General features: G+C 38.1%; 1 protein-coding gene across 1 annotated transcript in view; it reads right to left on the bottom strand.

Moving 5' to 3' along the window:
* Positions 1–25,179, bottom strand: part of LOC124555286 (Hermansky-Pudlak syndrome 3 protein) — a 175,999-nt gene that overhangs the window by 61,854 nt on the left and 88,966 nt on the right. The window contains exons 8-10 of the mRNA XM_047129159.1: positions 19,064–19,197; positions 18,654–18,947; positions 12,291–12,429 (exon numbers count right to left, since the gene is read on the bottom strand). Of these exons, the coding sequence (XP_046985115.1) occupies positions 12,291–12,429; positions 18,654–18,947; positions 19,064–19,197 (567 nt within the window). The remainder of the gene's footprint in view (positions 1–12,290; positions 12,430–18,653; positions 18,948–19,063; positions 19,198–25,179) is intronic.

The following is a 25,179-nucleotide window of genomic DNA, read 5'->3' as shown; positions in this document are numbered from 1 at the left end:
TAGTAATTCAACCAATATAGTCTGGGGACATAATTCTGACTGGGGGGGAATTTAGCGGCAGTCAGTAGCGAGCCAGTGGGTGTGTTGGACCTTCCATTGAGCTACGGACCCCCTTGAAGATGTCTCCCGCAGTCGGAGACGAAACGTTGGGAATCGACACAGAATTCATCAACCGACCACGGCATAACAGCCCGGATAATTATAATGGACATGATATTTCCGGCTGTGAAAGTCTACATTTTAGTAATCCAAGCATACATACAGAATGAGAAGAAATGGTAAACAAAGGTCTTAAAAGTCTCATTGGTTTCCTGTGAATGGTCTCACTCTCAATTTTAAAAAGATGCAACATGTTCAGTTCTGCACATCTAACGGTACTACATCAATGATAAGTGTAACACATAGTGAGGAAACAATAAATAGTCTGTAAACTTAAAAAATCTTAGATGTCCATATTGATGACAATTTAAACTGGAAAAAGTACATGTTGGTACTCCCAAAACAACTTAGTTCAGCCACATTTGCACTTTGAATCATTACAAGTCTTGCAGAGAGAGAAATCAGTAAGTTGATGCATTTTGCATATTTTGATTCAATAATGTCATATAGAGAATGTTGTGGGATAACTCCATCTTTAAGAAAGAAAGTCTACATTGCTCCAAAATGTGCTGTAAGAATAATATGTGATGCTGATCTATGATCATCTTGCAGACATTGTGCATCCTGACTACTGCTTCACAGTACAGGGTTATTACAAATGATTGAAGCGATTTCACAGCTCTACAATAACTTTATTATTTGAGATATTTTCACAATGCTTTGCACACACATACAAAAACTCAAAAAGTTCTTTTAGGCATTCACAAATGTTGATATGTGCCCCTTTAGTGATTTGGCAGACATCAAGCCGATAATCAAGTTCCTCCCACACTCGGCGCAGCATGTCCCCATCAATGAGTTCGAAAGCATCATTGATGCGAGCTCGCAGTTCTGGCACGTTTCTTGGTAGAGGAGGTTTAAACACTGAATCTTTCACATAACCCCACAGAAAGAAATCGCATGGGGTTAAGTAGGGAGAGCGTGGAGGCCATGACATGAATCGCTGATCATGATCTCCACCACGACCGATCCATCGGTTTTCCAATCTCCTGTTTAAGAAATGCTGAACATCGTGATGGAAGTGCGGTGGAGCACCATCCTGTTGAAAGATGAAGTCGGCGCTGTCGGTCTCCAGTTGTGGCATGAGCAAATTTTCCAGCATGTCTGGATACACGTGTCCCGTAAAGTTTTTTTCGCAGAAGAAAAAGGCGCCGTAAACTTTAAACCGTGAGATTGCACAAAACACGTTAACTTTTGGTGAATTGCGAATTTGCTGCACCGCCCAGATTCGCACATTGTGACTGTTCACATCACCATTGAGAAAAAATGTTGCTTCATCACTGAAAACAAGTTTCGCGCTGAACGCATCATCTTCCATGAGGTGCTGCAACCGCGCCGAAAATCCAAAGCGTTTGACTTTGTCATCGGGTGTCAGGACTTGTAGCAATTGTAAATGGTAAGGCTTCTGCTTTAGCCTTTTCCGTAAGATTTTCCACACCGTCGGCTGTGGTACGTTTAGCTCCCTGCTTGCTTTATTCGTCGACTTCCGCGGGCTACGCGTGAAACTTGCCCGCACGCGTTCAACCGTTTCTTCGCTCACTGCAGGCCGACCCGTTGATTTCCCCTTACAGAGGCATCCAGAAGCTTTAAACTGTGCATACCATCGCCGAATGGAGTTAGCAGTTGGTGGATCTTTGTTGAACTTCGTCCTGAAGTGTCGTTGCACTGTTATGACTGACTGATGTGAGTGCATTTCAAGCACGACATACGCTTTCTCGGCTCCTGTCGCCATTTTGTCTCACTGCGCTCTCGAGCGTTCTGGCGGCAGAAACCTGAAGTGCGGCTTCAGCCGAACAAAACTTTATGAGTTTTTCTACGTATCTGTAGTGTGTCGTGACCATATGTCAATGAATGGAGCTACAGTGAATTTATGAACTCGCTTCAATCATTTGTAATAGCCCTGTATATTTATTCCCTCATGAAGTCTGTTGCAAATAATCTACTAAAGTTCAAAAGGTATAATTATGTACATAATTATAAAACTAGAAGGAAAAATTACACACATTACTCCACATTAAGGTTGTCTTTGGCACAAAAATGGGTGCACAATGCTGCAACTAAAATTTTTGATTACTTATCCAGTAATATAAAATCTCTGTCAGACAGCAAAGTAAAATTTGAAAGCAAACTGAGAAAGTTTCTCCTTAATAACTCCTTCTGTTCTATAGAAGAATTTCCATTATTGTAGTGTGTCAATGATGGTGGGTAGGAATTATTAACTCACATCTGTATATCTTTTTTCTTAAAAAAAGAGGACACGTTAGAAATGTTCAGCATGTAACCAAATGTACCAATTAATTTGTGATGCAAATAATGACTCAGTCCACATCCTAACGATTTATTGTGTAAAATGATCCATGGAACATGAAAATAACTGACTAACTTTCAATATACCCTTTTAAAGTGCATTGCCTCAATGTGCTAGCACCACTTAGTCAAGTGATGACATCCTTCAAAAAAAGCACTTAATACGATACCTTCTGCCACACCGTTCATTATGTGTGAAATTTCATCAGCTTCTATCACATTCAGGTTCACTGTGTGACTGGCATTAAGCTCTGTTCTTCCATTGCAATAAAGGATTTGCAGACCAGCTGCTAGTTGGCACCAAATGTTTTCTTGATTTCTGCCTGTGATTTTTCCCATCTCATGAGCTGTTCCCTGTTGTTATCAAACCACACTTGGGCTGCACTGTCCAAGAAAAAGTAGGTGTTGGCAAGACACATCATGTCATACACCTGTTGTATTTGGTGACATGGTAGACATTCTTTAACCATTTCATCAAACCCTGACCAGTGTCTCCTGAAAACACTTATGGACGCTTGACATGCATCTGAATCACTGATGCTTTCATATCCATTGATGCCTTTACAATACAGCCCACAGGGGGATATAATGTTTACGTTTGGGGTCCAGCTAGTAAAGGCGATGACTTTTGCACAGTCATATTCAAACCATAGCAATGTTGATGTCAGTGATGACCTGGCTCCTTTTGCAAACTATGTGATGTTGAATCCAGGAACAAGTAACACTTATGAGAGGAATGTTGTCAAGAGAAACTAAAACATCACATTGAAAACACAGCTATAGATCACACAGGAAAGTATACATTCAGCTAAACTGCCTGCCTAAGCAGTGTGTTCCTTTTTATATATTTGTAAAATGTTCTAGTAAATCACAATATTTCTACATGAGTAAGTCCCAGAACCTTCCAGAAATTACAAATGCCAAATAATAAATAACCACAGATGGCAGAAACTGCACCAGTGACCTATACATCACCAGCCAACAACTATAAGCACTACACAAGGTGTACAGGAAAATACGGAGCATATGGTAATATAAACATGTTTTTGTAACAAATGTGTGCAATTTCTGTTTGATTGACATATCACACATTAATATGATCTCTGGAGTATGTAACCAACTACATTAAAGAAAGGGGTGTGCAGCACAACATACATCTGAAAAACAGGCTTCCTCAGGACTGTGGTTATTTGTGACCAAACAGGTTTTCAAACACAAATTGGAGACTTTTCTCCTGGCAAACAATTTCTATTTGCCGTACGAATATTCAAACATATACTGGAAGCTTTTCTCCTGACAAATTAGTTTTATTCACTGTAGGAAGTCTTTAGTACAACTTAGTTTTCTTATTGGACTGCAATTCAGTAAAATGAATTTCATATCAGCTTATAGTGCTGTTATAAATGTAACTCACTAACATAATCTAAATGTAGTTCAAACTGTTCATACAAAAAGTATATAGGTTTTGTTTATTTGATGTGGGTGGTTTTCATTGGTTTCCCTAAATCAATCCGAGTTATCTGGAATGAGTTCCAATGGCTAACACATTATAAACAGAAAGTCTCAAAAAAGTAAATAATCATTTTTATTTCGATTTAAATGTGGTGGGACATGAATGTGGGTTTTCATAACTGATGGAAGAGAGATGAAAACTTTAGTGGCAGAATGGTGAAGAAGACTTAGATGCTCCAGATCTCTATATAAATCATTTTTAGATCTAGGTTGAAATTTTCACTATGCAGCAAAGTGTGCACTGATAAGAAACTCCTGGTAGATTGGAACTGTGTGCCAGATTGAGACTTGAACTCGGGACCTTTGCCTTTCATGAGCAAGTGCTCTATCAGTTGAGCTATCCAAGCCTGACTCACAACCCGTCCTCACAACTTCACTTCCGCCAGTACTTCATCTCCTGCCTCCCAAACTTCACAGAAGTTATCGTGTGACACTTGCGAGACTACCTACCACTCCCGGAAGAAAGGATATTGTGGAGACATGGATTAGCGACAGCCTGAGGGATGCTGCCAGAATGAAATTTTCACTCTGCACCCTGAGTGTGCTCTGATATGAAACTTACTGTCAGATTAAAACTGTATGCTGGAACTAGACTCGAACTTGGGCCCTTGTCTGCAATTTCTCTGAAGTTTGAAAGGTAGCAGTCGAGGTGCTGGCAGAAGGGAAGTTGTGAGGACGGCTCATGAGTCATGTTTGGGTAGCACAGTTGGTAAAGACTTGCCCATGGGAAGCAAAGGTCCTGAGTTCGAGTCTTTGTCTGGCACACAGTTCTGATCTGAGGGAAGTTACATTTCTAGATCTTGTGTTATGATCCATGGTATGCACTACTAGATGTAAAAAGAAAATAGTTATTAGAGACAAAAACCACCAAAGAAAATAAATTGAGATGTGATGGTTAATATTTGTAGCTTATGGAACACGATTCTGCAAGAATATCTTGGATGACCTCCACCCACAATTCTAACTGCTCTCTTTTGTGTAACGAAGACTTTTTTGGCTAAAGGTTGATTACCCTAAAAATACACACATCAAAAAAAATTTTGCATCACCTCAGTTCTCAGAACTGAAGATAAACGTTGACTGTGGATATTGTATCACAGACACAGTCCCTTTGACTGTTCAGAGATGCCACTAAACCTGCCCAAAGGTGTAAACAACCATGCATGAGCAGCACCTATTAGACGGAGGGGGTCCAACAGCCGATCAGTTCCAGTCATTCCACCAGGAAGGAGGTACATGGTTCGTGTTGTCTGTAGTTCAACCATGTCTAGATTGTCAATACCACAGTTGGATCATGCCCGCATTGTTACTTTGTGCCAGGAAGGGCTCTCAACAAGGGAAGTGTCTAGGCGTCTCGAAGTGAACCAAAGGGATGTTGTTTGGACATGGAGGAGATACAGAGAGAGGAACTGTTGATGACATGCCTCACTTAGGTCACCCAATGGCTAATACTGCAGTAGATGACCGCTACCTACAGATTATGGCTCAGAGGAACCCTGACAGCAACATCACCATGTTGAATAATGCTTTTCGTGCAGCCACAGGACGTTGTTTTATGACTCAAACTGTGTGCAATAGGCTGCATGATGTGCAACTTCACTCCCGGTGTCCATGGCAAGGTCCATCTTTGCAACCATGACACCATGCAGCACGGCACAGATGGTCACAACAACATCCCGAATGAACTGCTCAGGATTGGCATCACGTTCTCTTCACCGATGAGTGTTGCATATGCCTTCAACCAGACAATCGTCAGAGACATGTTTGGAGGCAACCCGGTCAGGCTGAACGCCTTAGACACACTGTCCAGCGAGTGCAGCAAGGTGGAGGTTCCCTGCTGTTTTGGGGTGGCATTATGTGAGCCGACGTACGCCGCAGGTGGTCATAGAAGGTGACTTTATGATATGTGAATGCCATCCTCTGACCAACAGTGCAACCACATCAGCAGAATATTGGTGAGGCATTCATCTTCATGGACGACAATTCGTGCCCGCATTTTGCACATCTTGTGAATGACTTCCTTCAGGATAACAACATCGCTCGACTAGAGAGGCCAGCACGTTCTCCGAACATGAACCCTACCAAACATGCCTGGGATAGATTGAAAAGGGCTGTTTATGGACAAGGTGACCCACCAACCACTCTGAGGGATCTATGCCGAATCGCCGTTGAGGAGTGGAACAATCTGGCCCAACAGTGCCTTGGTGAACTTGTGGATAGCATGCCATGACAAATACGGGAATGCATCAATGGAAGAGGATGTGCTACTGGGCATTAGAGGTACCGGCGTGTACAGCAATCTGGACCTCTGAAGGTCTCACTGTATGGTGGTACAACACACAATGTGTGGTTTTCATGACCAATAAAAATGGCAAAAATGATATTTATGTCGATCTCTATTCAAATTTTCTGTACAGGTTCCGGAACTCTCAGAATCGAGGTGATGGAAAACTTTTTTTGATGAGTGTATTATACCATATGACACGACAGAGTGAAAACAGACAGAATAAGCAGCTCTGATAGCATTCATATCACTGACCGCGGTAACCAGACGCAGGGGTAAGTTGCCACACTGAGTCTTTTTTGATGGTCTAGAATATGCCCAGACCAATTTAACCTGCCATCAATTAGAATTCCCTGGAAATTACAAAATTCACAATGTAATATATTTGTGTTATCATATTTCAAGTGGATTACTTCATTTTCTTGTTGAGATAGATGAAACTGCATATATTGAGTTTTTTCAGTATTTAGTGCTAACCAATTAGACTTAAACCAGTGTAAGATGTCTACAAGTACAGCATTACATTTATTTTCTAGTGCACCCGTTTTTCAGCTTTCAAGCAGAATAGTAGTGTCATCAGCAAAAAAGCAAATTTGCTCTCAGTATTTGTACAAAGTGGGAGAGTGTTGATGAAGATAAAACATAGTACAGGCCCCAAAACGGATCATTGTGGTACTCAGCACTATCATGTGCCTTTGCTCAAACTGTAAAAAGCAGCCTTCCTTAAAATAATGTTGTAGTCTATGCAGTCAAAGGTCATTGATGAGTTGCAGAAAATTCTATATGTATGTTACACACCAGTTTCTCTAACATTTTTGAGAAGCAGCTTAGCAGAGATAATGGACAATGGGTTGATAAATTAGTTTTGTCACCCTTCTTAAAAAGTAATTCCACAATAGCAACCTTTAATCTCTCTGAAACACTGAAAGGAGTCTTTGAAAATGTGACATAGGACTTCATACAGATCATTACAGCAGTGCTTTATAGCTTTGGATGATATGTTGTCAATAGCTGTGGTATTTTTGGTTTCTAAGATCTTGATTATATTTTCAGCTTCACTAATAGTGACTGGAGCCATACAAATTAGGTCATGTATGTTGTGATCAGCTCCTAATAAATTTACGGCCATATTTAACAAGTCCTTACAACTTTCACATTCTGCTGAAGTTAAGAAGTGATAGTGAAATACATAAGAAATTGTTACAGTATTATGTGATGCGCTATCACTCACTGGCGAGTATGGTTGTCTTCTATGGAACTCAGTTTCTATGAGATCTTAAGTGACTTTAGAAGCCAATCCTGGAGTTGCAGATTTTTCCACATTTTGTTCTGGTGGGGACTGGCTGCATAGTGTCGCTGATCTTCAGGAGGCTCCATTGTTTTCTAGCATTGTGCTTGTCAGTTTCTATTTTCCACCTCAATTGCTCAACGTGCTTAATACCTTCCCAGACACTGCAATGCCATACTGAATGGCTAAGTGCAGTATTTTTCCAGTTATCAGTTTCAATTTGACATCTTTTCATGTTGTCCTTAAGTAAATCTTTGTATCATTTCTGTGGACTTCCTAGTTTTCTTTGACAATCCTTTACTTGGGAATGCATAATTTGTTTTGGAAGACGGGATTCAGGCATACAAACAATGTGGCCCATCCACAGACTTGATGCTTGATGATCATGGCTTCAATGCTCATAGAGTTTGCTTCTTCCAGAACACTGATGTTAGTGCGCTAATCTTGCCATTTCACCCTTACGATTTTTCTCAGACAGTGATGATGGTACTTTACCAGACATTGTATGTGCATTACGTAAGTAGTCCATGCTTTGCACCCATATGTGAGAAATGGTATAACAGTATCGTGGTATACATACAGCTTGGTCCTAATGCTGATGTTATGGTTATCAAAGAGTCTTTCCCACTGATGACCAAACGCCATACTGGCACATTTGAGGTGATATTGTATTTCACCATCACTACTTGCATTTGCTGAAATATGGCTTCCAAGATACGGGGAGTGTTCTATGTTCTACAGGACTTTTCCTTGTACTGTAATTCTTGGGGGTATAGCAATGGAGTTGGGTGCAGGTTGGTGTAGGATCTGCATCTTCTTGATGTTAAGGTTTAGACCAATGCTTGTGTATGCTTCATCCAATGCATTTAGGATAGTTTGTAGATCTTCTGAGCTGGCAAGAACGACATTATCGTCTGCATATTGTAGTTCAAAGATGACTGCAGTGGATACTTCAGTCTTGGTCCATAGTCTGTTGAGATTGAATGGACCACCACCAGTCCTGTATTCCATTTCTATGTCCTTTGGCAGCTTCCTGTTTACAAGATGAAGTATAGTTTCAACAAATATTGAAAACAAAGTAGAAGCTATCACATAACCTTGCTTTGCACCTGCTTTATTTTGAAATTCTCCCCAGGGCCATTGTTGACAAGAACCATGCCATTGATGTTATCATGCAGTAGTCTAAGAATGTTAATGTACTTCACACAACAGCCCCTGTTTTAGTTAAGATCTTCCACAAGGATTGATTGAGTCAAAAACCTCTACAAGATTTATGAACTCCATGTACACAGGATGTTGTTGTTCTTTACACTTTTCCTGTATTGGTCTGACACACAGAAAACCATATCTGTGATACTGTGATGAAGTCAAAATCCACACTGTGTTTCAGGTAAACAAACTTCAGCGAGAGGTATCACGCAGTTGGAAAGAATTCGAGCAAGTATTTTTCCAGCAGCAGATAGAAGGCATATTCCATGTAGTTAGCAAAGTCAGTTCTATTGCCTTTTTTGAAGATGGTAACTATCAGTGCATCTCTGAAATCTGGAGGAATGATTTCGGTGCTCCATATTTTGGCAATGAGAATGAGTATATGATCAGCAAGGGTATTTCCACTTTCCTTGAAAAATTTACCAGGGATTTCATCTGACTCAGCAGTTTTGTTGTTTTTGAGTTACTTAATAGCTTTCTCAACTTCTTGTAGAGAACGGACTTCACCAAGATGAGGTTTTGTAGGTTCTTGCAGAGTTGTGGAAAGTACTGTTCCATTGATCTCTGGGTCTTTATTAAGAGTTCATGGAAATGGTCGTTCCATCGTGTGCTAATGGAGTAGCTGTCCTTCAGGAGGGCAGGGGCATCCCTCAGTTTAGACCTTGAGTTACTGGGCCATATATAGTTTTTGTTATGCTCAAGAAATCTTGAGTGTTGTTAGCTTCTGCTAGATGTTGCATTTCTTGAGATATCAGCATCCACCATTTGTTTTTCACAGCATGAGTTTTCCTCTGCGCTTCTGCCTTCACTTCTTGATATTCTCTTTTCTTGGTGATTGGCTTAGGATTGCTCTGCCAAGCCTGATGTACCTTTCTCTTTTTGTTTAGTGGTACCTGAATTTCTTGGCCATTTTTGTCAAACCAGTCTTGGTATTTAGTCTTGCAGTATCCAACTGATTCTTCGGCAGCTGACATTATTGCAGCCTTTAGTGTTACCCAGTGTTCTCTGGTGCTTTCAGGATATTTATCTGGTAGCCTTTCAGCCACGAGTTTCTGGAATTTTTCTTTATTGTTACTATCCTTAAGACAGTCAGCATTCATTTTAGATCTTGCAAGTTTTCTCTGTTTCGTACATTGTAAGTGAATGTGAAGGGTCATCACAGACTGTATCAGTCAGTTGTCTGTCCAGCAATCATCAGCACTTGTAAACACTTTCATGATAATGACATTGCATTGGTCTCTGGTTTGCACAATTACATAATCAATCATGTGCCAGTGCTTAGGGCATGGATGTGCAACGAGGTTTTAAACTTATCCTTCTGTCTGAAGATGGGATTAGTGAGAACTAAGTTGTGCTCTGACCATTTCATGAGCAGAAGAGTTTTGTTAGAATTGCATTTCCATATCCCCTCTTTTCCAATTACTTTGGGCCAAAGTGTTGAGTCTCTACCAACCTGTGCACTGAAGTCTCCCAAGAGGATGACTTTGTCAGTTTGGGGTATTCTTCGTAGAGGCATTTCAAATTGGGCGTCGAAGTCTTCCTTTTCATCATCTTCACAAGTGAGCATTGGGGCATATGCACTGATAACAGTAACGTGTTGGTTATTGGTGAGTTAGAGGATTAAGCTCATTAGTCTTTTGATTATGACAGAAGATAGTTCAGCAAGTTGAGGAACAAATTTTTTTTTGAGATAGCAAAGCCACCACCATGAACGCATGGTTCATGAATTTCTTTTCCCTTCCAAAAAAAATAGTGTAACCACCTCCTTGTTCTTTGATTTGTCCTTCGCCTGGTATTCTAGTTTCACTGAATGCTGCAATATCAGTTATAAATCTTTTAAGTTCAGGAGAAATAATAGCTGTTTGCCTTTCTGGTTGTCTTATTGTATCATTATCCATTAGAGTTCAAATGTTCCAAGCAGCAAAGTTTATCTTTATTTTCTGTCAACTGCATGTGGTGTGTTCTCCGAGTGTGGCTTCCCAGCTGGGTTAAAAATTGTGGCTGACTCTGTTTAGAGCACCTTTTATAGCCCCCTCCCCATTCAGGGTGAGCAGAGTGGTTCCTAAACAGGCCTTCTCAGTCACGAATGCAGCACATGAGTTGCTTTACAGCCTCTTCTCAAGCAAAGTGGTAATCACACATTTGTCATCTACATGCCTGTCCATCGGTAGGCGCTCCTAGACTACATAATCTTGCTCCTGTCACAATTCCCTGATCGCCGCAGGACTTGTGGCAAGTGCTATGTTCTTCAGAAGATGCTTGTGCATGATATCATTTAGTGCGGGAATGCTGCTGCACAACAACAGTCACATATTTTTAACAGGTTGGGGACCTGTGCCCAGTGGCATAGTAGTTACAATGGCTGGAGATTCCAAACCTGCTGCAGCCTTTGTCCACCTTTCCAACTGCTGGGGACACTTTGGTTGTCCCTGCTCCTGGTCTGCTGTTGAGAACTTTAAACCCATACCAGCTCATCCACCTTCCTAGAAGCCGTTGGTGTCGTAGAGGAGATTCTCTATATACCGAAAGGATATTCAAGATTTTCTGTCAGGGTTTACTCCCTTAGTCATCAAGGATCCCTTCCCATCCCACATGACAGTGGGTTCTGTCTGTATTAGCCCCAGAAAGATGGATTGCCTCTTCTGCCAGCTCTGCAATTCTGAATTCCACATTCTCCGCCTGCGGCGTCTTACCCTAACAAGGAGGCCTCACAAGGATAGGATTATGTACCACCTTGCATCATAGCTTATCTCTGTCGTATTATCATTCTTACTGCTCTTGGCACACTCTAATAATTCAGAGGGCATGTCCATTGAACATCCCTTCAGTAGTCTGCAAGTGCGTCATGCATTTATCTCAATCATCACCATCAGATCACATGAGCATATTCCATGATCTATAATTGTGGATAAAGCTACATTCATAGAAGAATTAATTAGCACATATTTATGTTTAACACATATTTACGTTTACTCATCTAGTACATTGTGTGAATGTTCTGTACTTGCCTGGACTTGATTCCTATCAGATATTATCTGGAATTGTTCTTGTACTGATGCAGATGTTAATTAAAATAGATATTGGATGTGAGTGGACTTCCTTTGGAACCCTTGCATATGAAAATGTGGCCTGGTGTGGATTGTTAATTGTGTTTGTAAGACATATTTTGTATCTGGGACTTAATTGCAAAAATAAAATTAGTCTCAAGAAAAACACAACAATAATCTTAACTGTCATAGCTCCCACTAAAATAAGGAAATAAAATAATGGTCTGGATCTGTTATAAAATATTGTTTGACCTTATGTGGTTCCATTTGAATAATAATAGACAAATGATTTACTTATGCTCTCAGTAATCAAGATAGCTACAAAGGATTCAAAACGATTAATTCACAGCAATTTTTATCACAAGTTTAAGAAAACACTTGTTTCCATTCTGCACTACTTAAGAGAAAAAAAAAACTCATCACAGATATGTCAAAAAGCAGAAAAATAATGTACATTTGTAAACTAATACGAATGAATTCATACCTGGTTCTCCTTTTTCCACTCTATATCAGTCTCCTTTGGAATTTCAAGGTTTTTCACCCTTTCTATAATGTTTATGGGGCTGAAGCCAGTCATTTTGTAATAGTGAGCTGCAAGTGTCCAGTCTTCTTCACAATCACAACTCAAATGAACAAATGCACAATTTAATTATTAAACTCATATGATCATTCTGCATAATACAATAAACTGTAAGAAATGTTATACAATCAGAGTCCTGTCTCCAGTCAATAGGGATAATAGCAGAAAATAAATTAGGTTTAAGTGTCCCATTAGCGGCAATGTTATTAAAGATAATAGAACTTCAGAATGGAAAAAAACAGACAGGAAATTAGCTGCAGCCTTCCTGGCATTTGTCTTTAATGAATACAGAAAAAACCATGGAAAATCTAAAGCAAGAGATAGGGATTTGATGGCAAGACTGCAACCAAAACAAAGTGATCTATGAGAAAACATGGCAAACAAACTATTCAGTGAACAGAGAGACATTAAATGAAACCAAAACTGGTAAACAGTTTTTAAGTTAAACTAATTAAGATTTTTATGAAAGGATACTATTATAAAAGTCTTTTTAGAACAGCATTGTTATAAAATATTTTGAGCAAATTGCAATTTTGAGGCATTCTTCAATTTTTTTCTTCATATTACCCCACACTACTATAGCAGTTGTCTTCCCTAAGAGTCGTCCAGTGTATTTTCTCTACTGTTTTAGCAGATATTTGAAATTTCACTTTTGCAATGTGTAACTTGAGTTAGACGAACCAGGTATTGCTAATCATGTATTTCATGTAACATCCAGTGTCAATGGAAAGCATCAGTTTATTTCCCATTACAAACAAACTGATTTTTAAAGTGGAATTTTATGTGCCCATGCCATAGCGTGATCCCAAAATAGTCTAGTGTGACATTTATCTTATGTCACGGATTAACAGAAAAAGTAAAACATGAAGAATAACCAATACTCCAGCAGCGACAGTACTGTCCTGGTCAGTGTTGACCGCTACAGCTATGCAAACGCGCTGCTTAGTCGCTGCTGAAGTACTGGTTATTTGTTATGTTTTACTGGTCCTGTTAATACATACACATAAAATGAATATCACAATAGACTAATTTGGGATGGCTTTATCAAGCAGGTATGTAAAATTCCCATTTAAAAATCATTTTGTTTGTAATGGGAAACAGACTGATTATTTCTATTGATTCTGGGCATTGCATGAACTGTGCCATGAGTAGTATTTGTTTGGGCCAACTCCATCTACATAGAGCAAAAATGAAATTGCAAATATCAGTTGAAACATCAGAGTAAATGTGCCAGATGACTCTTTGGAGAGACATCCTGTATACTGCTTGGTAGAGGCAATTCTTTTTCTTTTTACATTTCAAGTGCAAGAAAATACCTATCAGTCTGGTTTCAAATGCATCCTAATCTCTAATATGTTGTTCTGAAAAGCCTAACATGAAATATATGATTGCCACAGTATGGTGTTTCACAGTCTGAAATAATGCACGTTTAATTTACCCCACAAGATTTCAAAAGTAGAATATTCCCATTCCGTTTTTTCAGAGTAAATCCATAAAACTTTTGAATGGGTTGGTTAGTTATGTACCTAGCAACATTTTCCTAAATTTATTTTACTACTTCTTTCACATCAACATGATAAGAATTCAGAATATTCACACAAGACTATTGTGAACAGCATTCTGTGCAATAATTTTCTAGAATTCTGTCAAATTACTGAGTGAGGTGACACAATGGTTAAGGTTCTTTTATTTATTTATTTATCCCACTCTAACCAGGCATTCTTCATATTTTACATTATACTCATTACAACACGTTATATGTGGTCTTACATCTAACATGGAATCCAACACTTGGAAATATAAACATAAATAACAAAAACAGTAAAAGCCACAATACAGAAAACACAGTTTTGTTTATATCCATTCATGAAAAGTAGGATAATAAAGATAAATTATAGTTATATAGATTTAAGCTGGGAGCAGTAGCTGCAATGGACATGAAAAAGCTATATGAGATGGAAAGGAAGAAGAATGTGATAGGACACAAGTATTGAACAGACGGAGAAAGAAGGTAGCATGATTGATAGCAAAATAAAAAGAGAACTGAGTAACTGGGAGAAGGTGAGAGGATCTGTTTCAATGTTGACTGAGAGAGATGGCCACATATGTTAATTTTTAAGGAAAAGTTGTGATGTTGACGAACAGAAATGTTTCAAATTTTTCCTAAATGCAAGAGGACAGTAAACTGTGCACAGAGTGTGAGGCAGCTTGTTCCTGAGATGTACAGCAGTACTGGAAAAGGGATTCGCAAATGTTTTTGTTTTATGTGAGATCATGTAGTTAGAAGAGAGGTACTTGATCTGTGGTGTGAGGTACTGGAGCACATGCACACTGGGGAGCCAATGAAGTACTTGTAGACATGGATTTGGCAATCACATAATTTTTGTGACTGCAACCAATCCTAAGTGGACAAATAAAACACTGAAATGATAAAATAGATAGATGTTGCAGACATAACACAAACAAGCATTCATGGTTAGTTCAAACCATTGAGTCTTTTAGTACTCATGCAATGTTATATTACTAGTGGATGTTTAGCAGAACAATTGACTGCACAAGTTTTTGTTGCACATCCTTTGGAAAAATTTTCCAAAATTTCTGGAGGGCATAGTGACAAATGAAACTCTTCCTGCACTTGATGACATCTAGTTCATATCTCAGGAGTTGCACCCATTTGAACACTGAAGACAGATCTTCATTCATACAACATAAAAATAATATTTATAGGACAGAACTGATGAGATATCATTGGTACACAATGAGAACAATACTGGGTCCACAACTCATCGCTGTGGCACTACTCATATAGATTGCTTACAGGACACCTTTTCATTCAGACAGACAAAGGCTGCTGCTCTCTATTTGTCAAGTAGCTTTCAACTGCATCAGTGAACTATATGGAAATTTCCGGTGTCACATTTTTCTGAGCACTACGTCAAAGTTGAAAATACCAAATGCTTTGCTGATGTCTAGTAATGTCAATATTGTGTTCTCATTGTTGTCAATGGCAAATTTCAGGCCATCTGTTGGCTTTCTTAGTTCAATGTTTGTGCTATGATGTTTATGAAAATCAGACTAGTATTTGTTACATAAGTTTAATTTGCATAAGTGCAATTGGTCATGAATGATATATTCCAGGGCTCCATACACAGCAGGTAAAATGCTGAATGGTCAGTATTTATAAGGTGATTGTGGGTTTTATTCCTTGGGGACAGATTGGACTATGGTTCTTTTCCATTAGGTGGAATGTATCCCATTAATGAGAGAATCATGAAATATGTCTGTCAACACTGTTTCTAAGCTCTTTGTAACATTCTTAATCAAGATTATGTTTCGCTAATATGAAAGAGGTGTAAATTTTAAGTCCTTTTATCAACCTTGATTTAGATTTTCCTTAATTTGCCATGATTATTTCAGGTAAATCTCAACATGAAATTTTAAAGTCTTTCCCCTGTCCATATCCAACTAAGCCAGTTGATGTTAACAGGACATTAAACTCTAATTTTCCTTCTTTCTCAAAACTTATGTTTCCCAATCCAACATTCCATTTTATGAAACACAGTTTAAAGTATGTCAAAAGCACAGCATATATTTATATTAAGGATAAAGTTTATTTTAGTCCAGTTCTCACATATAGTATTTATGGGACTATTTGACTCAAACTTTGTAGTTAAAATACTGTGTTTGCTGATGCTCTCTGACAATAATATGAACTTTATTTTTATGACCCGTTTTTGATGTCACCCATTATCAAATTACACAATTTGCAAAATGTAGTATGTAGACTTCATGTAACAACCAAAAATACTCTTCACACTCTCACAAAAGTGCTGTTCATTCATACACTACATTTACATTTTTTCTTTGTGTCTCAGTTAACTTGATACAGGGCAATACCCAATAACTATCCATGAAATTAAACAAGTCTTTTGCAACTGAAATGATTTAAACTGTATGGTTTTCATTCAGTAACTTGATACAGCTGTGGTACCTAAAGTGAACAAACTTTTTATTTTGAAGTGACTTTTCTACTTCATGTTTCGACTAAAATTAGCACAGGAAATAATGATTAGAGAGAGAGAGAGAGAGAGAGAGAGAGAGAGAGAGAGAGAGAGAGAGAAGAGACTAACTTTTCAATTCAATCGCAAGAGCAATAGGAAACAAACTGCACAGTATGTGAGCAGTCAACATCAAGCATTCATCTCAGGGATAAAAATGGGTAAAACTCAACAGAATTGTACAATACGCTTTAGCTATGTATGTGCTGAGCATGGTTATAAGAATGGAAAAGACCCACAATGGTTCAGGAGCCAAGCAAAAATGTTGGCAAAGAGAGCTTCATCACAGATTTAAACTATGTAAAAGACTTGTTGACACATAATAGTTTAACTAAATATGAATACACATTGCTCTCATCAGGGCAATTGGAGAATGGTTTGATCAGTTTGAAAGACCATATCTGAACTCAGTAAACACATCAAAGATGTCTATGAAATTGCTAAGTTATTGTACAGACACTGAAATGGAGAATGAATTTTGTTTTTTGATCTTCTCTGTCTCAGTATTCCAAAATGTTTTGACTGCAGATAACCATAACATGGCTCCTCTTTCAATCTTTACACAAGTGCTGAAATGACAGATACTGAAGTAAGTGATCAAGCAATACAAATCAACTAAAATCACTAACATTTAAGAGAAAACTGAACCTGATAGGATACATGGATTACTCTACACAGATTATGTGAAAGAATTTGCTCTAATTACAGCAGCAGTTTATCACAAGACACTAAAGTAAAAGGCATTCCTATAACTGAAAAATAAGCTATGGTCATTCAGAGTTTTCTATAAAGGAACAAATGCACATAACTGTTGTAGAATTTTGGAACACCTCTGACACTTCTTTATCATGATTTTTTTGGAGAGCAAAAATCTCGTCTTTCGGAATCAACATGGATTTTTCCAACAGCAGTCTTGCTAAATGCAGCTCATGTTATTTGTAAATTAGAGGCAGAAGGCAGTATGCAATGGTCCCAAGTTGATGCTGGGTACCTTGATTTCCAGAAGGCATTCAATACAGTTCTGCCTTGTCACATAGCAAATAAAATACAAGCTTATGGTACATCAGACCAGATTTTTAACTGGATTCAGGACTTTTAGCACACATTGTTCTTAACTGGGTAAAATCCTGAGATGTAAAAGAAATTTCAAGCATAACCTAGCACAATGTTATAGGATTTATTACTGTTCATGATATACATAAATAGTTTGTTAAAAGACATCTTGTTAACACCATGAGCTCTACATAAAATATTTAATCGCCACACCAGTACTTAGGCTCAGAGCTCATTGTTAGTGGAATCTGATACAGAGGGCAAACAAACAATTGTATGCATACTGATTTCTAGAACATATTATGTTCCTCTATATCAAATGATATGAGTGTTAATTACAAATTCTCTATGATGTCAAAATTGATGTTGATCTAAAAAACATAGAACTTCATGGAGTTAAAAATCTAATTTATAACCAAGTCCAAGTGATTATGATAGGATATAAGATCTGTCCTACCTCAGAGTAAACAGGTCATTTTGCATACATGTTACAGCTACCAAATGTTCAACAATGATACATTCTGGTCACACTGAACACTACTGTCACAGAATGCAAATATGAAACTGACAGGTAAGCCAAAGTGTTCATATTACAAGTAGCTTGTAATTCCTGAGATCATATTTTGATATATCTGTGGCATGTGCTTACATATGTATTAAACACTGTGCTTGGACAATCAGTATGTACGGGGAGAATACATAAAGTATACAAATGTAGTATATATGTAAAGAGATAAAAACTGATGTTAAATGGCCCAAAAACATATTGAGTAAGATGGACACAATGCAAAATCTGTCTGCCATGGAACAAGACTGTCATGGATCTAATGGTGAACCACCATCTTGTGTCAAATTAGTCAGTTTCACATGCAGGGAACAGGTAGGGAATTGCAGGGAACAGAGAGGAACTTGAATCTGAACCCACTTGTTTAAAACACTGTTGAGGTTCTGTATACACTTCTTATTTTGTAACTCTGTCTGCTCGTTGGGGATGTTATCTGGGTGGTTTGTCACATGTATATCTCAATTTCTTCCACGATGTTTGATAATGGGAAAGGGGATAGAGATAGATAGATAGATAGATAGATAGATAGATAGAGAGAGAGAGAGAGAGAATCTCCATGCTGTAGGCTTTTAAGACTTTATTTTAACTTACTTTATATAATAATCTCCGAGCAGAGCACATGATTCTCTTAGTGTATCTTCAAGTTGGGTTGCTTCATCATTCTTCATATTTGGTGTAATTATGCCAACTGAATGGTGCTGCTTTGAGAGCCATGACACAGTATGGGCAGCTATCTGCAAAATTGTGTGAGCTTCTGTCAACAGATGACAATATGTTGCAGGACTTGACCAACGGTGTTGTGATGCAACAGTCATAATATCATTATAGAGTGTTAGTGCACTAGGAACTTTAAGTGAATATAAAGTCCAGTTTGTGCTATGAGAACTGAAATGAAGAGACAAAGAGATGTATAAACAATAAAGTAAATGGATGAAATGTGTACTGAGTCATACAAGTGTTTTGTTAATTATCATTGTATCATAGTTTGGTTCAGTTCTTACTCTTGGCTACTAATGCTGGATCCTTCTGAACAAGCCAACAGTGATAAATATGAATCGGAAAGCAATAAATGTTCCACACCAAGGAAAGGTCGCAAGCCAACCAAGCACACGGGGTCATCAGATTTTCTATATATCTGAAAGAAAAGGAAATGTAGAAACAAACGAAAATCTTTAAGATGAGTATGTAATCTGTATCATTAAAACTACACTAAACTAAGATAAAAACAAAATAAAATTTAGGACTTTGTTGGTTGCTGGCAGAAATAGCAGTCCACATTAGTTTTATTTCCAAATTTATGGAATTTAATGTCATGGTTACTTGATCTGAAGTGCTGTATTGATTGCATTATATACTGTTAAAATTTGTGTGTGATTTATAATTTGAATTTCATTTTCAACAAATGCATGGCATTCACCTGAAGAATTCTGCTTTATATGGAGGTGTTTGTAAGCTCATTATGATTTTTCAGAACTTGGATTTTCAATTACCTTTTCCTCATGAAGAGCTTTCTTATTTCTTTAATTTGTTCATTGGTTACTAAATTATGGTACTTCTGTTTCTCATGGATTTGTAACAATTATTGATAAAAAGTTTTCTAATAACCAGTCACACCAATGGTCTTGCCACAGTGGTAACAACGGTTCCCGTCAGATCACTGAAGTTAAGTGCTGTCGGGCTGGGCTAGCACTTGGATGGGTCACCATCTGGTCTGCCGAGCGGTGTTGGCAAGCAAGGTGCACTCAGCCCTTGTGAGGCAAACTGAGGAGCTACTTGATTGAGAAGTAGCAGCTCCAGTCTTGGAAACTGACATACGGCCAGGAGAGAGGTGTGCTGACCACATGCCCCTCCATATCCGCATCCAGTGACACCTGTGGGCTGAGGATGACAAGGCAGCCAGTCGGTACCATTGGGCCTTCATGGCCTGTTCGGGTACAGTAATAACCAGTCGCAGACTCAGTGACCTAACTTACAATATCAGAAATTAATTACAACTTTTGCTTCCAGTTTACAGCTATACATTCATTGCTGTACACTCGCTTGCACACGTAACTGAGCTAAAAATTGTACTGAAGAAGTATTCTGTAAAATTGTGATATCAAAGATATTGGAAAAGATGAAAAATCCACAATTAAATAGCACAACACAAGAGTACAGCTCAATTTCAGTATACACACTACTGAAAGAAATTTGCCCCTTCTGAAGATTGGTATCAAAGAATCTGGAACGAACATAGTGAATAAATTTCAAAGACAAAATGGTGATTGGTTGCTATAATACCATTTACCAATTTTAATATCTGACAGTTATTCAGATTCCCTGCCTGGCCCAAGCATCAGTACTGACTCACAAAAGTTTTGGGCTACCTAGCCAGCAAGTTGTCCAGCAGTTCCATGGAGAGAACAATTGACGTGTGAGGCTGGTGTGGCTGCTAGAGGTGGTTTAGGCACACTCTTGCATTGTATGAAGCTACAGCATATGGAAAATCAATATTTGACATTGCTTGTTTATTTTCATTAATTTCAGTTGCTCTCTTGGCTGACTTATCACACTTTATGACAACCTCTGCTGTGCTTTGGACTCATTTCTGTCTGGGCATTTAGTAAACAAACTCTGTTATAGAATAGAATAGAATCTGTACCGTTGCATGACACACATTTGATTGTAACACTGGTGACTTGTCAATGAATACAGTTCCATGCCTACATAGATATATATAAAAACAGCATACATTAAAAGAAGGTGAATGCATGCAGACGCAAGCATGTTACAAAAACACATTACATTTTTTCTTCTATCTTAAATTTTCCACACTGTATCTTTTTAGCTATTTTTAAGTTTTTGTTTCTGTAGTATATAAATATGGACACGTATAAAAAGAATCCATATGTCCATTAAAAGAGAACACACACATACACAGAGATCACAATGTAGAAAAAAATTAATATCTGCTACTTGTCTTCCTCATTTACAAAATCTTCCACATGGTAATAAGATTTACATTTTAAATATTTTTCAGTGTTTGCTTATGCATTCGTTGAACGTGGACTGTATTTTATTGCTAGTCTTCAAGGAAATTTAATATGGGGTATTTTCAGATAAGCTCAGACCGTGACATGGTAACATGTAATCTGATCTATGCCTTGTTTCATAAGTGTGCGCAAAAGATTTTCCTTCAAAAACATGCAGGTTTTTTAGCTCGAAGAGGAGTATTTTCTATATAAACATAAAAGGAGTTTTCATTAAGTGAAGATTTGGGAATAAATGTTTGCCTGATTGCCTATTGTTTGTTCTCATCATACCTCTGATGATTTTTTTTCTGTAGTCTGAATACAGTGAGGAGGTTTGCTATTTCGACACTCCAAAAAATTATGCCGATCTCACAAATGATGTAAAATATGGATGATAAGAAAATTCCTTAACACATTGCAGTCGGGCCACAGATACTACTGCAATCCCTCAGAAGTCGTAGACTTTTGCGACTTTTTTACATGGCTCCTGACCAAAAGGTAATGAAGGAAAGCAAAACCTTTTAACTGATGTGTGTGTTATCATCCTATATCTAAACATTTGTTTAAAGTTTTTTGTAAGATATCATATATTTACAGAATTATTATATTTTGAAAATTAGATGATTCAGAGGTAGAAAAAAAGTTTGAAATTGCAAGAAATCAGAATTTATTATAAAATAAATGTACAAAATTATTTCATTGAATTTTTACAACTCTTTTCATTGAGTAAAATTTGTCTTTGTGTGATATTGCTTGAAACAGTCAGGTAGACACAATCCTACATTACATTCTTCACACCACCATCTCGTCTCCCTTCTCACTCGTTTGCCAGTACTCCGTGCGCCCTTCTCAGAGCAAACAATGCAATATCTTGATGCATATTTCTTGCTTGTTGTCGATGGGACGTGAGTGGGGAAATGCCTTGCTGTTAGCCTGTTTGCTGCTGAACCCTGCTTTTCATTTTCGTTGAAAACTTCGCCGGATTTCTCCAGTATTTGTTTTCCCAGGTTCACCATAAAAGTAAACAAGCTGGTTCGTTTGTGAGAGACAGGCCGAAGTTTCTTGTACAGAATGTAAGAATTGACCACGCACATCATAAATACATGAAAAAATACCTTTTTCCACCATTTCATTGTTCGTCGTTGAAAATAATAATAGGTCACCAGCTGATCTCCATGATCAACACCAGTTTTATTTTTATTATAATCAAGTATGAGATCAGGCTTCAGTTTTTCTACCATTCCAGCCTTGGATTTTGTCTTAGTAACACTACTTGTCATTCTATGTTTGGTAGAAAGGGCAAACACATCCCTAGTATCTTTCCAGTGAAGTGCTAGCACGGAATTTTTTCTCTTGAATACGATTTCACCTCTTCTTAGTTTATTCTGTTTGAATTCCTGTGGTAGGCCTCTTCTGTTTCTCATTACTGTGCCAACAGCAGATGTGCCCTCATCAAACAACTTTTCAAATAATTTTACAGAAGTATAAAAGCGGTCCATGTACAATGTATGACCCTTACGTAGATAACTGTTGTACAAATGTAGCACCACTGAATCTGCACTGTTGTCTTTTTCACCTGCACCGGTGTACACTTCACAGTTCAAAACATATCCTGTTGCTGAATCACTTAGAATGAAAAATTTTATACCATACCTGCTCGGTTTGTTCTTGATATATACTCGAAATCGAATTCTCCCTCTGAATGGACATAAACCTTCATCAACTGTGAGATTCTCGCCAGGAGAAAAACTGTTCTTGCTTTTCAGTACAAAGTTATCAAAAAAAGGTCGGATTTTGTGTATAGGATCATGGTTTGGTTGACCCCTTCGTACATAATTGTCGTTGTTATTTACGTGAAGCATAAAGTAAATTGACCTAAATCTGTCTCTTTTCATGATTTTTGCAGGTAAGGAGGAATCTAGCATTAGGTCATTGCTCCAATAGTCCGTAATATTTGGTCTGTGTACAAGGCACATGTGAATAATTATAGCAAAAAACTGATACATCTCATGTAGCTTCACAGCAGACCAATTGGCCCAAAGCGACCTGGAAGTTATTTTATTTTGCATCCGCAATTTGGAAATTGTTGCTGCAGCGTAGCGGTTTGTTTCTGTCTTTATATTTTTGATGACATTTGCGTCAATAAAGTCGCTCCAACAGTCAAATTCAGTGCTTTCGGCGCTCAAAGGTGCCAAGACATTACTTACGCCTTCAAAGAGCGGTAATTGTTGTAGGACATCGTCATTTACCCATTCAACAACGTTGTTTTGGGACTGCTGTTGTTGTATTCTGCCTCTGCCTTTTTGAATAGGAGCTTCACACTCTTCTAATACGTCTGATGGCTCATTTTCATTTTCGGACCACTCGTTGTTACCTTTGAAATAAAAGACATAAGTCAGTGAAACTGCCGAGATTATAATTGTGATTCGTAAACACAATGACTGACCATTATAATTACCATCTATTTCAGAAGAACTATTTTCAGTTTGAAATCCATCATCGTCAATTTCAGATCCAGATTCTTCCAGCAGCCTCAGAATTTCCTCTTCAGTCAAACTGTCCCTCATTTTACGACAAACGTTTGCGATAAAGACAACTACATAAGCACACTGCAAGAGTGAATGCGCAGGAATTGTTTTGGCGCCTTTTTTGAGTGACATAGCGCTTAGAGGATGCAGGAACACTATCTAGCGGTCGTCCGATGTACTACAAGACCGAAACACTCAACTCCAGATGTCACTGCACGGATATAATGCGCCGCAACCTGAAATAATAATCGAGAAGGCGGCGCTCGGAGAATCTCCGAGCGCCGACTGTTACGGCAATAAATGTGCGCTCGTAGTTCCTACGGGCAACGACCGGAATGTGTTAACAGTCAAATCAGTTATTTTACTTAGAACCTGCATAAACAAAACTGTTTGATCGCTTCACTAAACAGTCTACATGATCAGTCCATGACAAGATTTTCATTATAGTAATTCCAAGAAATTGAACACAGTCCACAGTGATCAGTTCTCTGCCCTCATAATTTAACTGTGATATATATTGTGCGTTTTCATCAACCACTTGGAACGGCCTGTTTGTTTCCCCACTATCTGTGTCATCATCTGCGCAAGTGATTGTGAACCCTGTTTTTAACAACTTCTGAGTAGCATAAAAAATTATAATGTGGACATTTGTTATTGTACAACTACACAGTGTTTAGCATCGATTCTGACTTTTCCAAGGCTGTGGCAGCAGCAAGCAAACAAACAAAAAACAAAAACAATAATCTGCAGCCGCAGCATCCCCTAAACCTAATTACTTTGACAAAACAAGGGAGTGCTGGGAGTCTACTTCTGCCAGTTTGTTCTTCACTGAAAGACAAATCACACGATTCATTTTGACTGTCAGGGTACTCCCTTATTGTAATCTAGTAACAAATTGCATAAACTGGTGCAGAAATTGCAACCATTCTCAGACCTCAGTACTTCGACTATTCCTGATATATGTGGTTTGCTGACTCATTACTAGGGTCAACAAACCCACATGGTAGCAAATTCTTCAGTATTTTAAATAATGTAAATAAATGTATGCAGCATGGGCTGCAGATCTGCAATTCTTAGGATGTGAGTTTGATTTTTCATGCAAATAATGAGGCACTCATGTAGGTGTGTGTGTGTGTGTGTGTGTGTGTGTGTGTGTGTGTGTGTGTGTGTGTTTTTGTTGACGAAGGCCTTAATGGCCAAAAGCTTTAATTGTGAGAGTCGTCCCTATCTGCGACTCAGCATCTCCGCTATATGGTGAGTAGCAACTTTTCATCTCATAATATTGTTACATTCCATCCTGGATTTTCCATTGTTTAATATGTGACTTTATCATACACCTACCTCCAAATAGAAAAGTCAGTACAAAAACATTACAGTCACCTGAGTCAAATTAATTGAAGTTCTTAAAATAAGTAAGCTGCATGAAATAACACTTCACTCCACACTATGTTTGATGATGACATTCGGACAGAATGACTTACTACTAGTCAACATCATCTATGGATGACAGGAGTGTAGAAGTTCTTAATAATAGGTGATGTCATACTCATCACTCAACTGATGACAATCAATCAATTT

Source organism: Schistocerca americana, chromosome X, assembly GCF_021461395.2.
Source record: "Schistocerca americana isolate TAMUIC-IGC-003095 chromosome X, iqSchAmer2.1, whole genome shotgun sequence".
Lineage (NCBI taxonomy): Eukaryota > Metazoa > Arthropoda > Insecta > Orthoptera > Acrididae > Schistocerca > Schistocerca americana.
Note: the sequence above shows the minus strand (reverse complement) of the source record. Positions and strands in the feature narration are given on the sequence as shown.